General features: G+C 45.1%; 1 protein-coding gene across 1 annotated transcript; it reads left to right on the forward strand.

Annotated features, from left to right (window-relative positions):
• The first annotated feature begins 608 nt into the window (after nucleotides 1-608).
• On the forward strand, nucleotides 609-23298 carry FAM83F (family with sequence similarity 83 member F). Its single transcript, XM_052790842.1, has 5 exons — nucleotides 609-1091; nucleotides 4879-5046; nucleotides 12522-12643; nucleotides 13177-13889; nucleotides 18767-23298. The coding sequence occupies exons 1-5, from the start codon at nucleotides 636-638 to the stop codon at nucleotides 18829-18831; spliced, it is 1524 nt and encodes a 507-aa protein (XP_052646802.1). The 5' UTR covers nucleotides 609-635; the 3' UTR covers nucleotides 18832-23298.
• Nucleotides 23299-23720: the final 422 nt, after the last annotated feature.

The following is a 23720-nucleotide window of genomic DNA, read 5'->3' on the forward strand; positions in this document are numbered from 1 at the left end:
AGCCAGAGACTGGGAGCGGGGTTGTTTTATTCCCAGCTCTGACACCAGCCTGCTGCGTGGCCTCGGGCAAATCGCTCTCTCGTCTTCCCACCTGTAAACAGGGAACCCACCTCCCGCTTTTCGGAGGTCACGGAGCTGCTACTGCCGCTCCGTGAGTGGATTCGGAGAGCGGACGGCTAGCAGCCAGCCGCAGCTGATGGCCCACGGCTTGCGGCCACCGTGGTCCTCTGCCCATGTCCCCCCCCCCCTTTCCCCACTCGCACCCCTCAGGTGGCTGCCATGCCTGAAAAAAGGCGGGGAAACCCCTTTTAAATAGATTTTTGCCTCAGCACCCCAAAACGCACCCGCGGCCCGGGCTTTGGTTCTCCGCCAAGCGCTGTGGTCAGGGACCCCCGCTGCCGGCCATGCCGGGGTCGGGGCGGGGGGGGGGGGAGGCCACCCCTGTCCCCGGGTGCGGGAGAGGGGTCGGACCGAGGGGACGGCTGCGTCCCCGGGGGAGCGTGAGGGGCGGCCGGCGCAGGGCGGCGTGGCCGCTCAACCCGTCAGGGCGGGTTCGGGCAGGCCAGGTGAGGCGGTCCCGGCTCCGCTTTTCCCTCCTTCCGCAGCCTTCCGTAGCCTGCCGGCCTGCCGGCGGGATGGCGGAATCCCAGGTGCTTCTGCTGGACGAGTCGCACGTCAACGAGAAGGTGACGGAGGCCCAGGCTCGCTTCTACTACAGCGAGGAGCAGCGGCGGGCCCTGGAGACGCTGGTGACCCGGGGCGAGGCGGCGTACCGGGAGGCCCTGAGGAAGGAGCAGCTCCGCGACTTTCTCTCCAGCCATGAGCTGCAAGCCCTGCGGGGCGGCTGGCGGGGATACGACGACCCCCGGGAGAGCGGCAAGGCGGCGCGGGGAGCCGGCGGCGAGACCCTCTCGTTGGCCTACTGGCCCGAGCGCTCGGACACGGAGGTGCCCCCGTTGGATTTGGGTTGGACCGACAAGACCTTCTACCGGGGTATCAGCCGGGTGGCCCTCTTCACGCACCCACGCAAGGAGGAGAGCTCGCCCCACCTGAAGGAGGTGGTGCGGGAGATGATCCAGCAGGCACAGAAGGTAGGGCCCGGCCGCCACACCGAGCGGTTGCCCTCGACGGGACACCCCTCCGTGTCTTCTGCGCCTTGGGTCGGGGCGGGGGGGGGAACCCAGGCGAAGGACCTGGCTTGGGGGGGGTCCCCGGGTGGAAGGGAGGCGAGAGCTCCGCTGGGCTTTCCTCGACGGTTCCCTCCGAAGCGGGAGGACGCCCTGGTCGGCGTCCACCAGGCAGGGCTTTCCCGGCGGTTTGTTGCCGGTCGCGTTACGGTTTGCCAAAGCTGATGCCCGGGATGGGGTTAAACCCCTGCATACCCCCCCCAAATTGGGGTTTTTCTGCCTGTGTTTCAGTTTGTCCTGTCCTAGTCTGATTCCCTGGCTCAGGGGAAGGCAGGTTGTGATGCTGTTACAGCCAGCCCTCCTGTACGTACAGGTAGCCCCAGTTAAACACAAGGCAGTGAGTTTGTTTATGGGGTGGTGTTTTTGGGGGTTTATTCTTTGTGGTCTCAACACCATCCAGCCTGGACTGCAAGCAGCCAGAGTCCAGACAATATGTGGCTGCTCCTCCTATTTATCTTGGCTGGAAAGGACTGTTAGTGGTGACAGGGCACCTCAGGGAGGAGAACAAACCAGCCATGATGCTACGAGGGCTTGCATTGAATAGGTGGGGGCAATGATGAGGTTCTTCGAGGTGTGAGTGAAGTTTCCAGGGAACACCACCCAGGAAAAGATCCCCTTCAGAGCTGACATCCCTCCTGCGGAAAGGGGGTGACAGCGTAAGAGACCTTGTTCCTGATCTTAGTTTTGCTGCTTTCTGTTTTCCAGCTTTCTAACTCAGCAGTTATTTCCTCCTCCACCTGCTCCCTGCCCCCCCCGCCACCCGCCAGCTGGGAAACACAGAAAACTTTCCAGAGAGGCATTAATCCAGCGGGTGATCTCCTCAGCTCCCTGCTCGCACAAATATGTGCACACCCCATAATCCTGTTCAGCGACTGGTGTTATCAGTCGTATAGAAGAACCAGAAGCTGTAAAATCCTTACACTCCGATTTAGTGCGACTTCACATCCTCTTTGCGCTGCTGCAAATGCCTCTGCAGATTGTGCAAGGACTGGGAAATTTTGCACTTTTCGATAGCTGTGCCTGGCACCTAAAAGTAATTAATTCCTTTGTAGATTTTCATTTTTTCACTGACTGGATGAACTGTGCCCCTCCCAGCCCGAAGGTGGTTTCATGTTTAACAGCCATTTGAGTGTTTAATGGTCCTTTTCATAGATAACTATGCCGATTGTGTTCAAGTGAGCTGGCCCTGGCAAAAAGAAGTCTCCAGGTAGCAGCTTTTCATTCAGCAGAAGAGAGTGGGGTTTTGTTGGGTTTGGGGTTTTTTTTTTGGGGGGGGGGTCTAAACAGATACTAGTAATATGTGGCACATGTCTGTGGGTGGCTTATCATCAGTGTTTTACAAACATATGTTAATTAAGCTACCTTGCCGCAATGAGATTGGCAAGTTAATGCTTGCCAATCTTTAAATACCTATGAAGAGCTAGGCACACCTATGGGTCCTACAGATAAATTTATAATCCGTAGGATAACTGGAGGAATGGGGAAAACCTCTTGCAGGGGTAGACACTCATGCTCTCACTTGCTGTGTTTGGGAGCTCTCCTAGGCAATCTTGACAGGTGACCAGCTGTGGCAGGGGTTTGAGAAGACTAACGTAACAACAGGGGTTGCCCACTGCACATTTTGCTGGCTTGGAAGTGCCATTTGCAAGGCAGCTCATCTGCTTTTTGTACAGGACTGCAGTTTTCGTGGGTTTAGTCCACAGCCTTGCAAAGAAGCCTGAACTGACCCAGGGCCCCAAAGCCTGGAGGGAACCATCCCTTCATATTGCAAGGCCAGTACTAACAATTAATGGTTTGTCCAGGACGTGGTGTAATTTCTGCAGTCATTGGACTCATTGCAAATGGAGGGGATGGAAAGAAAACAAATTCACACTTCTGCTGTCTATTCTTGATCAAGTCCCCATGTGGGTGTTCTTACTTCAAATGAATATTATCTGGCATTCCTGCTCCTAAATAACTACGTCCATACCACAGTGTGTGGAGCGGAGGGGGAGCATAACAGGCCTGAATTAATGCATGAACTCTTCATGCCTTAAATTATAATCTGCCTGTATATGAAGTTGTTCAGGAATAAAGTGGCACAAGTTCACTGTATTTTAATTTTCAGAGGTTCTGGTAACATTCCCTGCATCTTGCTGCTTTGTGCTGGGAATTGAGAACCAAGGCTGGACCTGAAATCCAGTTCTGCCTAGCAGAAGTTATTGAGGGGCTTACTATTAATATAATGTAGCTCCACCATAGTTCACCTATATCAGGAAACTACATGTTAATGATGAGCATAAACGCAATGTCAGCTCTTTTTTTTCTTTTTCTAACAAAGAAAAGCTTGTGTAAGCACTGTCGACAGTCGGAGCCTGACAGAGCAGATGTGCTGGTTGTTGTTGGCCGTACAAGCAGAGACTCAGCAAACACAGTAGGGGACATTTACTGTGGCGTCACTTTCCCAAAAGCAATTTGTTCAAGGGCATTTTTCAAAGGAAAGAGGTCTCTGCTGGGAATTATTCCTCCTTCCATAGGGGGCTCTTGCAACGTGAGCTGCACCTCTTCCAAACTTCAAGTGAAGAAAATCCTACTGTTTGATCCAGTCTTCAGCTCCATTCACACCTGTATGTGCCATCCTCAGCAGAGCTTGGCTCATCACTGTGACCCCAGCGCCTGGGAAATTAAAATTTAGGCAACTCTATTCCCAGCATACTGTCAGCATGAGAGCTGTGACCTGGCAAGTTGGTGTTTCTCAGTGGGACTAGGAAAACAGTAGTTTCCTTCATTCATAACCTTTCAAATGTTGGGGAGAATAACTCTTTCAGGCAGAAAAGTGAATTGATGTTTCTAATGGTGTAAAAGATACAGAAAGGGAGAGAAAGACAAAACGTAGAGATCAGCATTAAAGTTGCCCATAACCTTCTTGGTTTTGTTGTTACTCATCCTATGAATGTTCAGGCTTGTCTGTCACGTCAGTGCAACCTTTTGTTTTTATGTAAAATCTATGCCTGGAAAGAGGGGTTAGTTTTATACCAGAAAAAACGTACACGTGAAGAGAGGGAATGATCATTTTGCCTCCAAATCTTGAGCACACACTCCAGTCCCTTCCTGACAAATATGAGGTGTTTATGTTTGAGCTCCATAAGACATTCCTCAGGAAGCCAGCCCTGAGAGCAGACTTCTCACAGGGAATGGGGAAAAAAGGAAAATAAAATTCTTGTCTGCAGTATGCACCATGGCTGAAGATTCAGGCCCTGATTCCTCTGCACATTCATTCTTCCATTACTCACCTTCTGATTAAGTGTTAGAGCTGAGCTGTGGTTTTCACTCTTCTTTTTCAATCTATTTTCACTGTTCTTCTTTGTTTAAGTGGATCCTTACAGACACAACGAAAGTTTCACAATATCGAGGAAAAACTAGGTATTTGGCTTTGGCATTCCTCAGGCTGCTGAAATAAGCCATCTTCCCCTAGAAGGAGGAGAACTCTCAAAGACATTTATTAAGTTCCTTCCAAAGTGCAGCAGGAGCCAAGCCAGAAAATTACAAGATTATTGGTAGTGCTTGGGCACGTACATCCCTGTACTTTTGTCTCGTCGTCCTCCATATTCTGGTATCAGTGCTCTCCTTTATTTTGCACCAGTGTGATGGGCCTCCCTTTCAGTTCCTAATATTTTATTCAGTTGTCTGTCTACTGTCTTCTTGTTTCCAGATTATTGCAGTGGTCATGGATGTATTTACAGACCGGGACATCTTCCGTGATATTGTTGATGCAGCTTACAAGCGCTGGATCCCAGTCTATATAATCCTAGATGAGGAGAGTGTGAAGCTCTTTCTGGAAATGTGCAGATGCCTTGACCTCAGTGACTTGCAGATCCGGGTAAGATATTCAGTACTGAACCACTATCTCCTGCAGGTCAGTGGCCTTTTTTGGTTGTAATGAATCTTGGAACTCACTTGGACAGACAAACACATCTCTTCCTCCATACGAGTCACATCACAGCACTTAAACAGGGGTTGATGGAATATAGAGGGATAAGAGAGTGGCTTGCTAATACCGAAAGAAAGAGAAAGGAAAGATTTGGATTTTTTGCCTTTCACCTGAGACAGGGGTCTATGTAGTTTCTTCGTTCTTGTGACCTAAAAATTCCTGTTTGGGAAGAAAATTGTCTGAGGAAATTCCTGTGGGTCTCCCATGCAAGGATTCAAACTAGAGTCCAGAGTAGCTCTTTGAGTTGTTGTCTGCATGGATCCCAGTTATAGGACACATATACTTTGTGAAATCAAGACTTTCCTATCCAGCAGTAATCATCTGGGAGTGAATGAGCTTATAGTCCTTCTTTGCCTGAGAACATAAAGGACTGAGGAGCATAGCTGCTCCCCAGTTCCATGTCAGAGTATGCTTTCATATAGTGCATGCAGCACAGCGGAGTCGTCAGCCTAGCTTGTCTGGCAGAATCAGCCTCAGTAGGATCTCAGTACATTACATACAGACTGAAATCCTTTGTGTGTTTAGAGTTAGTGTTGTATTCCTTGTTTTTTTCATGTTTTTTTAGTCACTGTCACTACTATAGACCTGTTCCAAATACTGAAAAAGTTGTTAGGTAGGAAACAACCTATGGGATTCCAGACTCACCCCTCTTGTGATCCAACTGTTCTTCTGAGCAGCAGGGGGGGTGGGGGTGCCTTTTTGCCTGGAGGAAGGGCAGATCTTCCATAAATACTCAATTAATATTTTAAAAGAAAACACAACCAAAACTCAAAAAGCTCTGAGGGTTATAGAGGCTCATATTAACCATTTTAGGAGAACCATCTTAAATCTGGATGAAAATGACTTGCATATATCTGAACAGTGCTCCTGCAAACTACCACTCTGCTCTGAGTTTCTGGACTTCATCAAAAAAGACATCCAGCCAAGCAGCTTTCTCATCTTTCTCCAAAACAGAGATGGAAGTTTCTTTCCTCTGGTGTCTTTGAAAGCAAGACACAGACATCATTATAATAGACCTGTTTCAAGCTTCAGGGGTATTCTGTGGCCTAGGCTCCAGCCTCTTTGCTACAAAACTGTGAAATCACAGCAGCAGTTCCATTTGCTCCGATACCTGTTTCCCAGTGCTCTTCTCACTGTGTCATCATGTGCAGGAATGATGCCTTCAGTACTGCATATTTTAACTCCTAGATAGAGTGAATGAAAAGATGCCCTGGCATTTTACAAAAAACTTGCAATGCTACTGGAGAGGTGAGTTCCTTTTTGTCTGCCTTCTCCATCTTTAAACAGTAAGCAGTCCCCTTCTGCTTTTCCTCTTACCTCTTTCTCCATAGGTATCTACGCAGACTTTACACTCCAAAACCAATCGTCACAGCAACATGCTACAGCAGTGGCTAGGTCCTGCAGCAGCCTAGTTGCGTTACCCTTTCCAAAGAGGCAGAGTTCGAACTGATGCCATCAAAAGCAGGAGAAAATTCTTCTGTGTCTCTTCTGTGCTTCCCTTCTTTCACAGCAGCCCTTGCTATGTTTTTCATTAGACTCCTTCAGCTAAAAAAAGTCCAAATACAAGCTGAGCTGAAGGATGTCCACTGAGAACTTTTTAGCATCCTTCTTTGACCTAATTGTTCACTCTTCTGCCGAGCTCCAGCCCACAGAGTGCTGTCCTTCAACTTTTCCCCCTCTTCTCCCAGCTATCACATACTGTATCTTAAATTCCCCTTAAGGTTGTTGTATTCCTTTTCCAGTGCGGCTAAGGCTTTAGTTAATCTTGTTAAGGTCAGTGCAGTTTATTCCTGTCTATGGTACTACAGAAGGACTGGGAAGAGTCTTCCTGTAAGGGGAAACTGGTCATTTGCCTCTCAAGGAAGATGGCCTCTTAGTACCCTGCCCAGGGCTGCCTTGGGTGTATCTATGCTGCTGCTTGGGTCAGTATGGGAGAAACCATCACATAATGATTCCCCTGACACCAGGCTTTAGATACCCAAGGAATCTCAAGCAAGGTTAAGGCTTCCCCTTGAGGACTCCCCCCACCGTCACCTCATTGGTGTAACGGGTCAAGGGTTGTTTGGAACTTTTAGTGTTGAAGACCCAGATTTAAAGCAAGAAAGCAAGCTGGGCCTCTGGTCTTGTTCAGGCAGAATCATTTTGTCTCGCACTGCTTGATCATGGAGGATGTTGGAATTGCTGAGGAAGAACAAGACACTCTAGTGCAGTTAACTCTCTCATTCACCCATTTCTTATTTATGACATCATTCTCCTGATATCTGCTTTGCTGTCTGAGTTTCTCCTACAGATTTTCAGCAACAGGGAAAACATTCTCTCCTTACACTGTCTTTTTGCGTAACCATTTCGCTTTTTTCTAAAAGATTTTCACCAGTAGGCCACAGTTTGTCAGCAAAGGAATTGCATACTCTTCCTTCTTGCCCTTCTTCCCACCTTTCCTTCAGAATGCTTGTGCAAGATTTACAGGACAGCTTTTTCTCAGAACGTTGCAGCAATGTGGGATCTAACTTTTCAGTTTTGAGGCAAGTTCTGATCCCAGGGAAAGAGAGAGAGAGATGAAACACTACCATGGGCTCAGATTGTTTTGTGATTCCTGCCCTTTTGCTTCCATTGCCCTGTTCATCCAATACAGAGTGAATACTTCAACAGTCCTAATCCAGGGAGATTTACTGTTAACACTGGATTTTGCCCTTTGTCTACATACAGCACTAGGTGTTTTCACAAAATTCCTGGCTATGGTGCCGTTTTGAGATGGCAAGGTATCAGGATCTGCTGACAGTCTCACAGGAGGGAAACTGCTGTAGGAAAACAGAACCTCACTCTGCAAAGTCAAAACCATCTTTACTGACTCCTAGCATGAAATGAGAAAACCTCAATTTTTGTCTGAAGGCCAGAGATCACCAGAAATGCATTTAAATTCAACCATCATCATATTCATCCTGGGATGTTAGTAAGAGCGCGTCTTGTGTGTATGAGTCATATGGCTTCCTGAGCCTACAGGACATGGTTTGCCAGACTTCTGTTATGTTTGACACAAGGGTGTTCTTCAGAGATCACAATGAATCAAAGTTCTCATAGATACAAAATTCATAGCGCCACAAATTCCTCTTTTTGTTGACCTGAGGGTGAGGATTCTCACCAGTTTTTAGGTGAGTTCTCTTTCTCCCCATGCTTCTGCTAACCAAGACCCCAGTAACAGACACTCCTGCTCAAAGACAGGGAGTTCACCTAGAGCTCCAGGCAAGCCTAGGGAATTAGTTACTTGCAGGAAGTTCACCTTCATGTTAATTTTTACATTCATTTTCCCAACATGTAAGGAGTTCCTCCCCTCACTCCAGGAATTCTTAGAAGTTTCTGCCTAAGACATTTTTGGAATTTCATTTCAGTATTTCATGTCTTTCCTCATCAATTCCTAACTCAAGTGGGGGTGAAGCTGAATGTAATGTAATATAGTGCTGTTGTTTTTTTAATTGTCTGTTACAGAAGTCTTCTAGGCTGCTTGTGACCTTTTGAAAATGGGGGCTTACAAGGCTCTCTTTTTGCAAAGACCCAAATGAGTAATACCCAGTAATGACCTTGGCAGGCCAGGTCCAGCTACCTGCATTCCATCCTTTTCTACTTGAATACCTCCAAGTTTTACTGTTTTGTCAACAAGCATGCCTTTTCCAAAACTGTTCAGGGCAAACAGACAGGATAAGTCCACAGTATTTCCCACATTACTTGGTGGCTGCTTCCAGATTGTGGCTGCTTTTGTGTCCCTGTGTAAGATGAGCACCTACCACCCATCTCAGACCTGGAGGTCTGATCACCAGAAATGAGAATCTTGCAGACCAGGAATAAGAAAAGTTCCTTTACTGTTGTTACTGTGGTCCTGTCCACATGAATCCCATCTCTCTCTTCCTCTTTCCCCCCTTCTGTGGTACATTCATCTAGGATTTTAAAGTGGGAAATAACGGATATCTGGGGCCTCCCCCTCAGCCCTGTGCTCAGGTGAAGCAGTAGTATGAGAGAACAAAGGACAGGAGCTACCCCACCAGAGTCTATTGACTGAAAGAATCTGATTTTTCCAGGGACAGTGGAAAGGGGATCTCCACATTTTGAAAAACACGATCAATATAAGGGACTGTTGAATCACTGTCACCTATCAGCTACTGCTTTGGTCTGTTGCCTCTCCTTAATCTGTTTTACATCTGTTAGTTTATCGAGGTCGTTCATGCCATCCATCCCAACTTGAAATAAAGATCCCTGCTTGCTTTGCAGCATACATATCAGCGGTTGTTCCAAGAGGGAAGGAACACACAGGATTCCCTGGTGGAGGTACTTCAAATGCTTCCCGTTAGGGTCTGTCTTGTGTACCCCCCTCCTCAATCCCAGCCTGTGAGCACTACTGCCCAGGTCTGTCAAGTGACAACTAAGTGTCAGTCACAGCACAACCTATTACTGACTTTCTAAACTGGGTCTGATTTAACTTTCTGTGGATTCAGGGTGAGGTTTAAAAGTGCGTCACAATAAAGCAAGAAAGACTGATTCCTTCACTGTTTGTATTTGGATGCTCTGTCAGGCTTGACTGTTACCAGTCCGTATTAAGTTGGTGCCAGGGAGACGTTAGTCACTGCTTGTGGCAAGGAGTGGTGCAAGCCTGTGCAAAGGAAATGTGGAAATTTAATGCAGACTGCAGCTTCCATAAGCCAGGATATGACAAACCTTAAGCAGGCTTCTGCAACAGTACAGATCTGGAGGGGTCACTTCTATCTGATGAAATAACTGGTCCTCTACCCCAAATATTTGTTACTATTGGCTGCAGTCTCACCTCATTTATATTTGTCTTTCCTCTGTTGTTGTGTAGTCTTCAATACGTGAACCCAGGCTTGTTCCTCCTCTGTACAACTTGATATATCAGTCTAGAAATGCTCCAAGATCCTTCAAGGCAGAAAACATTATACAAATAACCTGTTAAGTGACTCAATGTTTATATGACTTTGTGCTTGTTTTCTGCATTTCAAGATGTATTTATGCACTCCGGTGCCTACTTTGTTCAAGGAGGTTTATGTGTTCAGCTGTTTGGTTCTATCCCCTCTGTGCCTTTCTAAGTGTTATGTGTAGCTCAGTTAATGCAGAAATTCAAATGTGCTTTCTTTCCACCAAAAGAAGGTGATATAACATACAAACACAATAAAATCCAAACTTGTTACATGCTAAGGAACTTTCTGCTCTCACAGGCTGATACTTCTTGATTCACAAAGTGACATACGGTGTCAGAACTGTTGACCGATTTGAAAAAAGGAGGTCTTTCTTGAAACTTGCAGTCAATATTCCATGATTTGGCAAATCCCACATCCAACTTTACTCAGCGAAGAAAAAAAATTATTTCAGGTGATCAGCCAGCCAACTACAAATGTTATTCTAAATACTGGAAAGGGCACCCTTTCTCCTGTGCTCTACCCAATCTGCATTCAGCATCCCCCACACATGACTCACTGCTAGGCCTTGGGCAAGTCACTTCATCTTTTTCTCTCTCAGGCTCCTCATCTTTAAAACAGGGTAATAATACTTTCAGCAGTGTTGGGAGCATTAATTAGCTAATGCCCACACAGGACTCCAGACAGACCAAGCAACAGATGAATGCAAAATAGTAGTATCATCAGTTACTGTTAGTCAGAATTTGTACTGCCACTGCTGTATTTTAGTGGGGGAAACAGGAGCAGATTCCAAAGGTAAGAGTTATATTCAGAAAAATGTTTTCTGAAGGAAATCTGCATTCTTAAAATCACTTGTTCCTGCATGCTGATTTCTATAGCCTATCAATATTTAAGCTGTCAGTGAGGTTTATAATAATAGGACTTAGCTCTTTGTGGGATCTGAGGCTGTGCTAGCATTAGCCAAATCCTCATGATTCTCCTGCTCTGCAGATGGGGGAAGAATGAGGCAAAGGTGAATTGGCATTCCCAGAACATCACAGTGTGATGAATAGTGTCAGAACTGTGATTACACTTGGGACTATCTGACTCCCAACTCTGGGGTTATTACTACAGATCACAATACCTTTTAGCTTTTCATTGTTAAAGAATCCTTACAGAAACAGATGGTGGAATGAAGAAAATGGTCTAAATTTGTGTGTCAGAGCAACAAGATCATTTGCTCTAAACTCACACTGACAATGCTTTTGGATTTTTGGGGGGTGTGGTGTTTCATGTTAGACAGTTTGACAATTCAGCCTTCTGCAGCCGGGACCCATGAGCAGAAAAACACTCAGTCCAGCGTGCAAATATATCCTTACAGTAAGTGCAGGCACACATCTGTTGTTGAAAATCATGTAACCTTAAACCTGTGTTTTCTCTGTGCCTGGTAGTGCTTTGTTTTATAATTTTCAGGTTTCCTGGTCAAAGGGTATGAGACAGGAGGTTTGGGGAGAGGTATTATCTTTTTCTAACTACTTCCATTCATTTCATGAAAAGTTTTTCCTTCCCCTTCTTCAGAAATTTTTCTTTGCTGATCTATTCAAGACATCAGTAGAGACACTTATCCTACTCCTTTTGTTCAAAAAAAGTTCTGTGTTTTTTCACTCTCCGTTAAACAGTGAGGAATCTGGGTAGACACTGTAACTATTTGGGGTTCTTAGCAAAATTATGAAGGTCAGGGTTCTCCTTTTGTTATAACAGACAGGAAACATCTATCTTTTGAGCAATAGAATTGTTTCCTCCTCTCTTCTGTAATAATTAAATTGTCCAGTCTTCTAATTTGCCCAGCTTTGTCAAGCCATGTGTTGTTAGGAATCAGAACACAAGCACAAAAAGAACCTAATATAGACCTGTCTCATACATTACCCTTCAAGCAACTGTGTCCTTTGCACTGCACAGGTGTTGCAAAGTTCCTTGGTTTTGTGGTCCTGCTAATGTAATCTGGAGAAGAGTTCACGAGTGCCGTGGAATAGGGATCAGGATTCAGAGAGTGCAGGCATGACTCAGAACTTCCTCTGATTCATTCCCCTGAACTGGGCTGGGCCTTCTGAGCTACAGCACAGGACTGGAGGTGGAGGATTATTTGATTTTGAAAGCATTGTCTTGCCAGTGGGCTAAGATGAATAGCTGAAGACAGCAGGCAGTGTCACAAAGATGCTGACCCATTGGACAGGGCTATAAACTGATGGAGGGGAGTGACTCACGTAGACAGGGGATGACAACAGGTCTTACGGCACTATGCTTTCCTTTCTGCAGCCCTTCTGATTTCTGGTGGCTGATACAAAATGAGCTGTAGTCCCAGAAGTAGTGAGATAATGTGAGTGACATGTTAAGACTTGGAGCTGGCAATCACCTAATTCTCTGCCCTATTTATTGTGACGTTTTGTCTTGTCACCTCCCTGTTAGAATATCCGCGTACGTTCTGTGACAGGAGTTGGGTTCTACATGCCAGCAGGGAAGATCAGAGGCACGTTGGCATCCCGATTCCTGATGGTGGATGGTGAAAAGGTGGCCACTGGATCATACAGGTGGGTCGCTCTTGCTTAAGGCAAAGCCACATTCTTCCCATGTCATTCCCTTTCTTATCCCAGCCCCTGTAATCTGCGTGGCATCTGTAGAAATTGGGGTGGGACGACAGAGAAGGTGGCACAGAGCACAAGCTGCTCCTGAGAGAACGGAACATGCCCGTGCCATTTCAGTGGGCTAGAGAGAGTTCCACACTGCATCAGGTGGTGGTCTGCAAGGACTCCCCACCAGCCACTACGCTCAGTTCTCTTCAGCGAGCTTTTCAGTCTGGAGACTCCTCCTGTTGATGCAGTGTTGCTTTTTTAAAAGGGTAAACTGTCCTTCAGAGTTTTAGGGCCTTTTCTTCCAGATCTGCATGCCTAATGAAGAACAATAATAAAGAGCTTCATGTATCTATCCTGACCCACCCTGGCAAGGGCATATGGGCAAATGGCACAGTGCTACATATTCCCATGTAGTGTCTTAGATGTTATTAGGTGGGCTGTGTCAAGTATGCACCCCAAAATCTAATGTTGGTTCTGTTTCCTACTCTTAGCTTCACATGGAGTTCATCCCACATTGACAGAAACATCCTGCTAGTCTTGACAGGACAGCATGTGGAGATGTTTGACGTTGAGTTTCGTGAGCTCTATGCCATCTCAGAGGAAGTTAATTTCTACAGGGAACTGGGTATTGCTAACCCATTCCTTCTTGGAATTGGGAAGCCAGGCCTTCATTCCTCCACTGTGGCTCGGAAGTTCATTAACCCCAAGTATGGTTTAGTGGCAGGGGCAACCCGTGGTGATATGATGCTCTGGGCTTCACGGCACAGGCAGGATAATGAGGGGAACATGGAAAAGGAGGAAACAAGTGAGTCAAAGAAGCGGTTAAATCAGTTTCTGAATGACTTAGTCACATTGGAGCAGGAGTTCCCAGAAATTGATCCACCTCTGGAGAACTTGAACAAGCTGAATCGGAGCCCTCAGAAACTGTTCTCCCGGCTCCACGTGGACCTGAAAAATAAATCCAAATCCAGAGAGTCTATTCGTGATGTGAAGAAAGAAGATGCACAGGCCAATTCAAAGCAAGGAAAACGGTTTGCCAGTGGGCTTTTCAGTCGCAAGGCCAAACGGTCTCCAGGCTCAAGCATAGAGGCCAATTCTTTTGCCAGTGAAGGACATTCAGGGGAAGACCTTGGGAACATGAAACTGGAATATGAGCAGCTCAGCACTGGCCATGCCAGTGTTCGGAGCACTGGAGGCATCTCAGGTAAAATTTCTTCTACCAGCATGTTCTGCTTCTGTGTCCCTTGTTCTGAGTTTGGCTGATTGGTGCAAGCATATTTAATATAGGCACCTGTGAGTAGATCCTATTAATTCCTCTATATTAAAAGCAGCGGGATCAAAGAAGAGTTGAAGTTATATCAAACGATACAGGCAATTTAAGTTGAAGGCAATTTAATGGCAGTCTTACTGTAAAGTTGGTACTTCTCATGTAAATGTTTTCTCATACTTCTCAGCGAGCAGGTATGGGACAAAGGGAGAGAAAGGCAAATGTCTCCTTGTGTAAAACAGGTTGTGTGTACAGGTCATGAGGTGAACTGCCCTAATAAACAGCAGCAGTGTGTTCACTATTGTAGTGGCTAGCAGGGTGCAGACAGGTTTTCAGTGTAAACCCCTCCTTTCCTCATTGGGGTTTAGTCGAGTGTGTTTACTGTGACAAGTTACTGGTGGAGAAGAGAGGAAAACGTGTTTATGTTGAGGTGAGGGGGCAAGGAGTGGAGGAGAGGGTGGAAGTCTTTTTAATTTGCTCCTTTATCACCTTCTGAAATGGGGGAGAAGGTCGCAAAAATAGAAGCTATGGAGAAGTACTAGATCTCAACTTTACTTTCTTTGCTAATGCATGTTTGATATTTTCACTAAGTCTGTCCAAGGCTTCATCTGGCTGAAGACACAAATGACACAGATTTCTCCCAATTTATGGGTTCATACCTAACTTCCCAATGTTTTAGATGGTTTGTCAGGTTGAAGTAAATCTATGGACTACTCAGCCTGGTTGTCTTCCTCTCTGTGAGCTGTGCTGGGTGTCAATACATCCTGTGCCAGCAGGAAAATAAACTAGTTCCAGTGAGAAAATTTCTCCTCAACTTGTCTGGCCAGAGACCATTCTGTGCTCTGATGAATGTGAAATGCAGGTGTAAAGAGACTCAATTCCCTTGAGACTGCCATGATGTGTAATGGAAAGACATTCTCCTGAGACCAAAAAGAAAAGCAAGGTATTGGGAAGGTTAACAACAGTGATTGATTAGGTTCTTAGAAATATTTCTGGCTGAATGAAGGACAGACTCAAAAATGCCAAATGAACATAGGAGAGAGGAACCATAAGAAGGCATGGATAGTTTATTTAAGACTATAGTAGACCCATTTTAGGATGTGCGTTTGGCATTTGGGGAGGCAGAAGTAAACCCTGGCCTAAAGAGGTCCTCTCTCCAAATCACTTTATGTCTTGCGCACAGACAGTATGTGCTGCTGGGCCCCATTCCTCAGAGCCAGGAAAAAAAACCAGTGAAGACCTCTGGGGAGATGTACGGGCATTGCCTCTCGGAGGAATGGACCTGAGGGCTTGCACTACCCTCTAGTGACAGAAGTACAGAATTGTGTCATCTCTGATTAGTCAGCACTTTGCAATATCAGCGATTCCCTACGTTTCTCACTGTCAGCTGTTTTAAAACAGACAGCCCGCCATTCCCGCAATGTCGTGATGAAATTAGGCCCTGATTAAGGCACGAGAGAGACTGATGTCTCTAGCTGGGCAGCGGGGCACTGCGCCCTTCTGGGGCATTGCACGGTCAGGGCAGCAGGGATGTCCCTGTGCCTTTTAACACAATGGATCCGTGCCAGACAGGCTGATGCTTGGTCTGGACCATTTCCACAAAGACACTATCATGCTATTATGTTCAGCTTTTATTTATTGCCGCTGCTACTTCCTGAGGGCTGCCACCTCTTTCAATAAAGGGAAAGGAAGAATTGAGAACAAGTGCAGGGAAGGCGCAGAGGTCCAGCACGCCAGCCTTCCCGCTGTGCTCTTCCTGACCTGCTAAGTCTTTCCAAGGAGTCCATGCAAGTATTTTTTTGTTTTATGCAAATTGTTAACACCTGTTCGTGGTGGCAATGGGAGACTCCACAGCTTTTGAAGTATGGTGGTGTAAAAGGCTGGAGGAAGATCACTGCTTGTGTGTTGCTTTTGAACTGAATCACCGTTCTTGAGACAAAGCTGCTCTAGTCTAATGGTCCCAAAGTGGCATGTGAACAGAGATGGTAGAGGGCACAGCAGAAAGAGGGGGACTCATGAGGAAGAGGAAAAAAAATGAGTTACCCAGAAGATCCTGCAGCTACTTGATCGGTAGCGCATGCTTCATTAGGATATAATAAAAAATTCTTGAACATGGGCGTGGAATAGAGTTCCAGCTTCAAGATAAAAATAGGAGGCACTTTGTTCTTGGGTAACTGTAGGACTGAGTTTTAAAGTTTAAGTTGTCTTTGAGCAGGTCTAGTAAAAACTGATACTGTGATACTCTGGGTGATAGAAGGGAGGTAAGAAGTGGAAATGAAGGAGGGAGAAGGTGCTTGGTATGCAGTCAGGTTAGGATGCAATTATTCAGAGCTTCACAGTTTGAAATAGCTGCCCTTACCTTTTGTAAAGTTTAAACAGCACACTTAAGCCCTGTGGGCCTGCCTGTGCACACATCCTCCAAAGTCACTATTAATTCTGTCATACCACAGAGACACATCCCACCTTGCAAACGCATAGAGAGACCAGATCTACACCCCAAGTAGCTCACAGAGTAATTGAAAGACATTATTCAAGCAGGCTAAAGGTCAGGTTCAGTCTTGTAAGAGTAGATGGTGATGAAGAGAATCTGAACTGGGAAGCGATGAAAGTGCGTTCTGCAACAGAGGCTGAAAATCTGACTCAGTATTTACATGCTAGAAAAGGATACCTACAAGTCAGAATTGGGAGCCTGGAAAACACAAGGGCTACAGATAGTAATGTCCCAAACTAAGTGTCCAAATTAACATCCTGACACGTTGTCCTAGCAGACTGCACGGACTCTGTGCTTTGTCTTACAAGGCTTTCTTAAACCACATCATCAAATTGACACAACTCTTGAATTTCACTGTTGCCTGCTCAGGAACACAACAGCAGCAGCTCTGAACCTGACCAGAATCTTGTTAATTTTAAGCTGCTGCTGGGCAGACTGTGATCAGCAAAGACACTGATGTCTGTGTGCAGTTTCTGGGAAATACTGCAAGGGTTTGAAAGCTGTGTGCCTTTGGAAGGCACTGCCCTTTTGTTTTGTTTTCTCCCCTGCAAGAAGCAAAGTGGGCTCGTTCAGAAGGGTCTGCTATCCTGAGTTGCCCCGTACATCGGCCTTCACTCCTCGTGAGTGTTGGTTGCAGAACACACGTACTGAATAGCAGGATTTTGTGTTTCAGTTTTGGGTGCTTCTTGCAACAAGAAATGGGATTTACACTGGGCGCAGCAATACTGCAGGAACAGCTGCTTAGTTACCACCAGTGGTTTTCAGCCGAAATGGGATCATGGGCAGGTGGTAACTGGAATTTTCAACCTCTTTTCTAAAGAGAAAGAAGGGAACGTTGTTGGGTATATACAAGGAGGGTGTTTGCTCTAACTGTAGCAGGATCTGTAGAAAAAGGTCAGAAGACAAGAGTAGAAAGTGAGAAGAATAAAGGAGTTGGGAGCTGAGATTAAGCAGAGGAGCACAGACACTTTAGAAAGTAAACACGAGGGTCTTGAATGTGATACAGACAGGGAGGGGAGCAGGGGTGGTGAGGAGACAGGAGTAATGATAAACTTAGTAGTAACATACAGAATGGGGCAAAGGGGGGACAGGAGGTAGAATGAAATGCCATGGGGAGATGTGGGGAGGAGGCAGTAGCATAAAGAGCAGCCACACAAGTGAGGGCAGGTTGCAGTGCAGCCTCCCACGTGGATATCCAGGAGTTGCAGTGTGGAAGGAGGGGGAGAGGAGGGAGCTCTTCTCTTCCCCATCACCTACGGGTGAGGAAAACATCGATCAAATACCCACAAGCAAGAGAGTGACATGAAAAATTATTCACTTGAAGCCCAGTTCAGAGACAGTGCTTGGGTTGAAAGCTCCCTCATCTTAGCAAGGTTGAGACTTCTCAGTAGCATGTCACCATGATCTGTGGCATTTTTCCCTCCCTGTTCTCACTCCACACTTGCCACTGGGTCCCACTGCTCGGGAGATGCACGTATATGTTCCTTCTGTGCAAATACCTGAGTGGGGTCTGCCCTTGTTCAGAGTGACCGCATTCACACGGCAGTCCCTCTCGGTACGTACTGCCCTGGGCTATAGGTCACGTAAGCCTTGCTGAGCTCAGAGCACAGACAAGTTCCCTTCCTTGCAAAAGCCTCTGCAAACACACTTTAGTACAGTGCTGGAAAAAAAATATGCCGGGGCATCCAGACCAACAGCTGGCTGTAATGGAGGAGATCAGACAGCAGTGCAAGCATTGAAAAGTACAGATACTGGGAGCAGAAGGAATCCATAGAGTGAGCAATGAAAAAAACCTAAGATGATAAAAAATTGAGGCAGCATACTGTGCTACTTAAGTGAGAGACCCTGAGGCCTCAGGATTTGTCTTGCAAAGGAAATGGCGGAAATACCGGCACTTGAGATGTTTAAAACAGAACATGAAAAAACCTCTACTGAGAATGTGTGTGGAGATCAAATGGATGAGATGACCTGACTTTTTTTTCATACCTCACTCTTTGGAAAACCTCCCACCCAAGTCATGGCCAGACTGTTTTTCAGTGCCAACTGGGACCTGAGAGTACCACTGAAGCTGGCCTGGGTGCAGGCCAAAGCCTGGAAATACTTCTCCAGTGGTTTTCTCTACAGTATATGCTGAATTTGCTCTAATTTTAATGTCTCTTCATTTCACAGTAGTAGGAAATAAAACCACGAGACAGTGCAGAGTAATGTAGGTCTAACAAAAGGTGTATCGTAAATAACAAGAGAGGACTGAAGTGTGAGTCCAAACTTTATCCAGGTCTTATTTACTTAACATTAACATTACTTTAACTTCTTTTCATTCCAGGTAACGTGGGTCCAAACTCCACTACGAGTGATAAAAACAAACAATCTACCTGTGTGTTATCTTGATTGGGAAGGATTGTCTGGAGAACTGAAGACTGAACAAGCTGGAACAGTAACCTCGATTGATTTTTGAACCTACAGCTATATCCTCACGCAGTGGTCTGTAAAGGCACTGCGCGGTCCTGGATGCACCTGGCAGCCCCAGTTAAAGCACATTTACTGGGTGAAGCGTAGACTTTGGATGGTTGGTCCCTTAAATGAGGGTTAGTGATGAATGTATTAGTCCACATGTCTGTGTGCACACATATTTTATATATAAAAACAACTGTGATGACTGGTCTCAGAGCTCACTCTGTGTCCAGATAAATGCAGGAGATTTTCTGACTTACTTGTGCTGCTACATCAGTCTGTCTAGCTGCAGACTCAGAATCATTGTGTTGCATTGTTTACACTACTGCGCTGCAGAAATGTATTGGTCTGACTGGCTGGAAGGCTACATCCAATCGAAGTGGCAAATTCTGGGTGAAATAAGGATGTTTACAGACAGCGTAGCAATCCTTTGTCCACAAGGAGTCTTCCTGTAGATTCCTGTTGTCACTTACCCACACAGAAATGAGTGGTCTGGGAGAAGGATTTAGCTAGCAGAGGCCAACAGATTAGTATCTGAACTGTTTCATGTCATAAATATAGCAGCCAAACAAAGTGACTTAGCAAGAATGTAGTAAAGACAAAAAATGGAATATAGGGGGATGTTTAACCTGCAGTTGAGACTAGGTCAGAAGAAATGCCTTATAAGGGGGACTGGGCAGATCTGGGAGCAATAATGCAGCCTTCAGTGGCTGTTACAAAATCCTGTTTGTTCCTAATTCAGCAATACTTTACCATTCATGGAAACCGAATGATTAAGGAGCACATCTTTGAGGGTTGACAGAGGAAGCAGAGGAGGCATACAAGCTTTTCAAATGTTACTTTTTTTTTTTAAGTTAACCTTTCCAAACTCTAAATCATGCCAAAATCAAGAGCTTTGATCCGTAAGAAGCATTGCATGCAATCAGACCAAAGGCCATCTAATCTGCTGTCCTGTGTCTGAGGATAGCCAGTAACAGGTGATCACAGTAGCACAAAATATAAAGCTTGTATACAGAGGTCTTTCTCTGACACTGTGCCAGCAGTCTATGGACTTTCTGAACTGGCAGTTCCTGCTGGACCTGGCCTTAATGAATGCACTTGGTCCCTTTTTAAAAATCCTTCTCTACTTTTGGCCTCCACAGTGTTCTGTGGCAAGGAACCCTGAGTTCATTGTGTGGTATGAAAAAAGAACCATTGCCAGGCTGTTTTAATAGTTTTCTTGATGATTTCATCAAGTGACCCTAATTATTCCACTGTCAGATGGAGTGATGACCACCCCTATTCCTTGTCTCCTTGCCACTTGTGATTTTACAGACCTGTATCATATATATCCTCAGCCATCACATTTTCCAAGCTGCAGGTTCATGGTATACGTAGCTATTCATTATATGGGACCTGATTGACACCTCTGTCCTCTTGTTCACTGGCCCTTTTCCAGTTCTACCCACTAACAGAGTGGAGAAGCAGGTTGGTTTTGTTTCTTCAGTGTGTGGATTGATGTTTCGCTCTGCTTTCTTGCCATCTAAATTACATACTCTGCTGTCATAAATAAGCCCTCTTGTGATATTCAAGAAAAAGAAATCCTAGTTGTAAGTAGACACCTGAAAACTAACATACCTACTTGCAAAAGAACTATTCAGACATCAGAAAAACACAGGTTTATCTTTCTTTGTTTAGAGAAACTGTTTGGGTTTTTCACTACACAAGAAATTCACAGCAAAGGCAACTGCTGCACTCCCAACACAGAACAAGCTGTTCCAAAGACTATTCCAGGTACTGGGTTGCAGTAGTGGTTGTTACACTGAAACAGCTGTCTGTAGTTGGCGATAAAATGCAATTGATTGATTGATTGATGGTTGATTAACTGCCTTTCCTGGAAGTGTATTTAACTTGAACGGCAAGCAGCTCTGTTTTGCTCTGCGTTTACTCTGCAGAACGTCTTGAGACCCTAAAATACCAAAGGTGGTGTGCCCTCTGTTAAACATACTCATCCTCACTTGGTGGGTTAAATGCTTGCTACTCTATATAGCTATTCTATATAGCCTTCTGGGAACAAGCCGCACTTTTACAGCTGGGTCTGTCAGCTCCTATTATCAGCAGTGTTTTATAAAATTGTTCCCGGTAATGGGAGAAAAGAGGTGTTGGAAATGACACCATCACTTGGATGTAGAAGTAACAATACATGAGTTATCCTGTTGGTTTCAGGTGTACGGCTCATGTGCCAAAAGCTACTCACTGTTTGTTTGTAGGGATGTCTAAAATGGCTTGATTTTGCCATATTTCCGTTATTCTCCAGATGTTTGGGAGATTTTTTTCTCTCCTTGTATTTATTTCACTTTGTTAGCAGAGATCAGAGATAAATTTATCAGGCCAACATTGTTCCACTTTTCATTCTGATAAGATCATTGTCATCTGGTGCGTCCTTGTTCTCCCAGACTTTTAAAATATTTATTTATTTTTTAATTGTGCAATAGGTTAATTAACTAATTAGTACCATGTTGATATATATGGTCAGGTTTTCCAGGAAGTCCTCTATCTCTTTTGTTTTTATGTCTTTGTTGCTTCATCTTGGGTGGAGTGATTTCACAAATAGTCCGAGAGGCTGATTTCACTTGCCCTTCCTTTCTTTCTGTGCTTACTTATTAGCATGCTTTACTTTCTCTTTCCTATGACAGATGTGAGAGTGCTTTACTTTAACTTTGTCAACTAACAGGATCTCCTTTCCAGAGAGTCTCTCATCTGTTTGTCTTCTGTTTCGTTGCCACACCAGTTGCTGAAAGGTCGCGTTCCCTTGTTTTTAAATTCCTTCCCCTGTCACAGAAGTCTCATGCCTTGACTCCAGGGGCTAGTAGAATTCCTTAGGCTTATCACGCACTGTTTAATTACTTAATTTGAGAGAGCAAACTTGCCTTCTTGCATGATATGAATCTGCTCCTTAAACTCAGCGTGACTCTTTGGGGATGCATGCAGCCTTGCTGATCCAGAGTGGATGTTTCAGACTCTGGTGGAACTTGTTCCTCCCTGAAGATAAGATCAGCTGAACTTGGACTATTTGGCTGCTCCTATGGCAACAGATCTGACTCTGGGTGAGGTGACCGCATTTATTTTGACTCGTTTTGCTAATTGTGGTTCTTGATGAGTGCTAGAAACTTGAGGCTGTGACCTGTAAAATCAATCTCTTGTCACTCTCCAGATAAAATGTGGTGGAAAATGTGGTGGATGGTGCTGGGGGACAGAGGGACAAGGAGCAGTGGTTAAGAATTCTGTTGAAAGTCTGCTAGTGGAGGCTGAAGGTACAGCAGTACATACAGCAGTCATCAGATAAGCTATCATTTGGTCCTTGCCCAAGATGCCACCTCTTGCAACCAAGTCACTAACCTCCCAAGGGGGCGGGAAAGATGGGAGACATTTGTTGTTCTGTTGCTATTTTAAAGAACAAGATTAGCTCTCTGGCATCTGCGTCCTGACCCTGGACAGTCCTAAGAGGACGCCTGTTCTCCGGATCTCATTTACTCTTTGGCTTGTCAGCCCAGGTTTGCTGGCCTCTGTGGCGTACCATGGGGCCTACGCTTGCAGTCCTGGTTTTGGACAGAGAGTAATGAAGCTGTAGTTCACAGCTCTTTCTTTCTGGTGTGAAATGGTAAGTGGTTCTGAATGAGCCTCTTGGCTGAATGTGTGCCTTCTGGGTTTCTTTTGGTATGCATTTGTATATTTCATGTATATGTGTCCAGTGAATTATGCTGGAGACCTTTTCTAAGTCATACAAATAAATTCTTTGCTATGTTACATTCAGATAGTTTGTTCATTGGTGTCACTTTTAATTTCTCAGCTACAGTTCCTGGGTTTGGGGGATTTTTCTTGTTTATTTGTCAAGAACCTGTACTGTCTGGATTAGAGCAGGTTTCTGTGTAACATGTGAACATGTTTGGCCAATGTTTGGCAGTGCTTGTTAAAAGATGTGTGAGCAGCTAAATTCCCTGCAAGTACAGTGTCCTGTGGCTTTGAGTACCTTGAGAGAGACTAATTCATTCCTGCTTTCTCGTTGCTGGAGTAGGCTGTAGCAGATGTCCACTTCAGTTTTTCTTTACTTGCTTTATTTTTTACTACTGCTCTCTTTGCAACTGAACTGTATCTTGCTGCAGCTATAAATGCATCTGACAAAGTGCCACCGCTGTTTCCCTTTCCATCTTACATAATTTGTACCCATCAGCAATGACATTTCATTTATGAAACTGAGTCCCTCTGCTGTATTTCAGTTTTACCTGGTACAATGTAATCCTTGACATTTAAGTAACTCCCAAGCTCTTGTTTCCCATGCTCCCTTTGTTTGTGTATACAAAAGCCTGTTTTAAAATTCCTGACCATGTTTCAGAATAAATTCAGCCTCTAGTTTACTTTTGGGCATTAAGGTACACAAAAAAGTATTTGCAGTAAACAAAATCCTCGTCTTTCTTTCAGTGTTTAAAGTCCACATCGCAATTGGATTTGTACTGTTAAAGAGGAGTCTGTCTAATTCAAGCTTGTTTCACAGGTATGTCTGTGGATCCTGAGCCTCTTTCTTTATAGTATTAGCACCACCATCACCTTGTGCCTTTTCTTTTTCTGCACTTGTTTTAGGGAGGTTCTCCAAGAAAGTAAAATAAACTTGTCCTTCCCCTCACTTCACTGCAACTTCAGTATTACACTTTTCTCTTGTTTCTTGACACTTTTGTCTGTGCTTTTTTAAAATCAGGGAGCAGTCCAGGAATGAATGACCTCTTTGTGTCCCTAGACCTTATATGTCCCCTGTCCTTAGCCTGCTGAAGAAATGCAAATTTGGGAATCCT

The sequence above is a fragment of the Harpia harpyja genome, chromosome 6 (genome assembly GCF_026419915.1).
Source record: "Harpia harpyja isolate bHarHar1 chromosome 6, bHarHar1 primary haplotype, whole genome shotgun sequence".
Lineage (NCBI taxonomy): Eukaryota > Metazoa > Chordata > Aves > Accipitriformes > Accipitridae > Harpia > Harpia harpyja.

Excerpts from the sequence above, each read along its gene's own strand:
- FAM83F (XM_052790842.1), top strand. The coding sequence starts at position 636 with ATGGCGGAATCCCAGGTGCTTCTGCTGGACGAGTCGCACGTCAACGAG. Across the intron at positions 1,092-4,878 it reads TGATCCAGCAGGCACAGAAG|ATTATTGCAGTGGTCATGGA; the intron begins GTAGGGCCCGGC and ends TCTTGTTTCCAG. Across the intron at positions 12,644-13,176 it reads GTGGCCACTGGATCATACAG|CTTCACATGGAGTTCATCCC; the intron begins GTGGGTCGCTCT and ends TCCTACTCTTAG.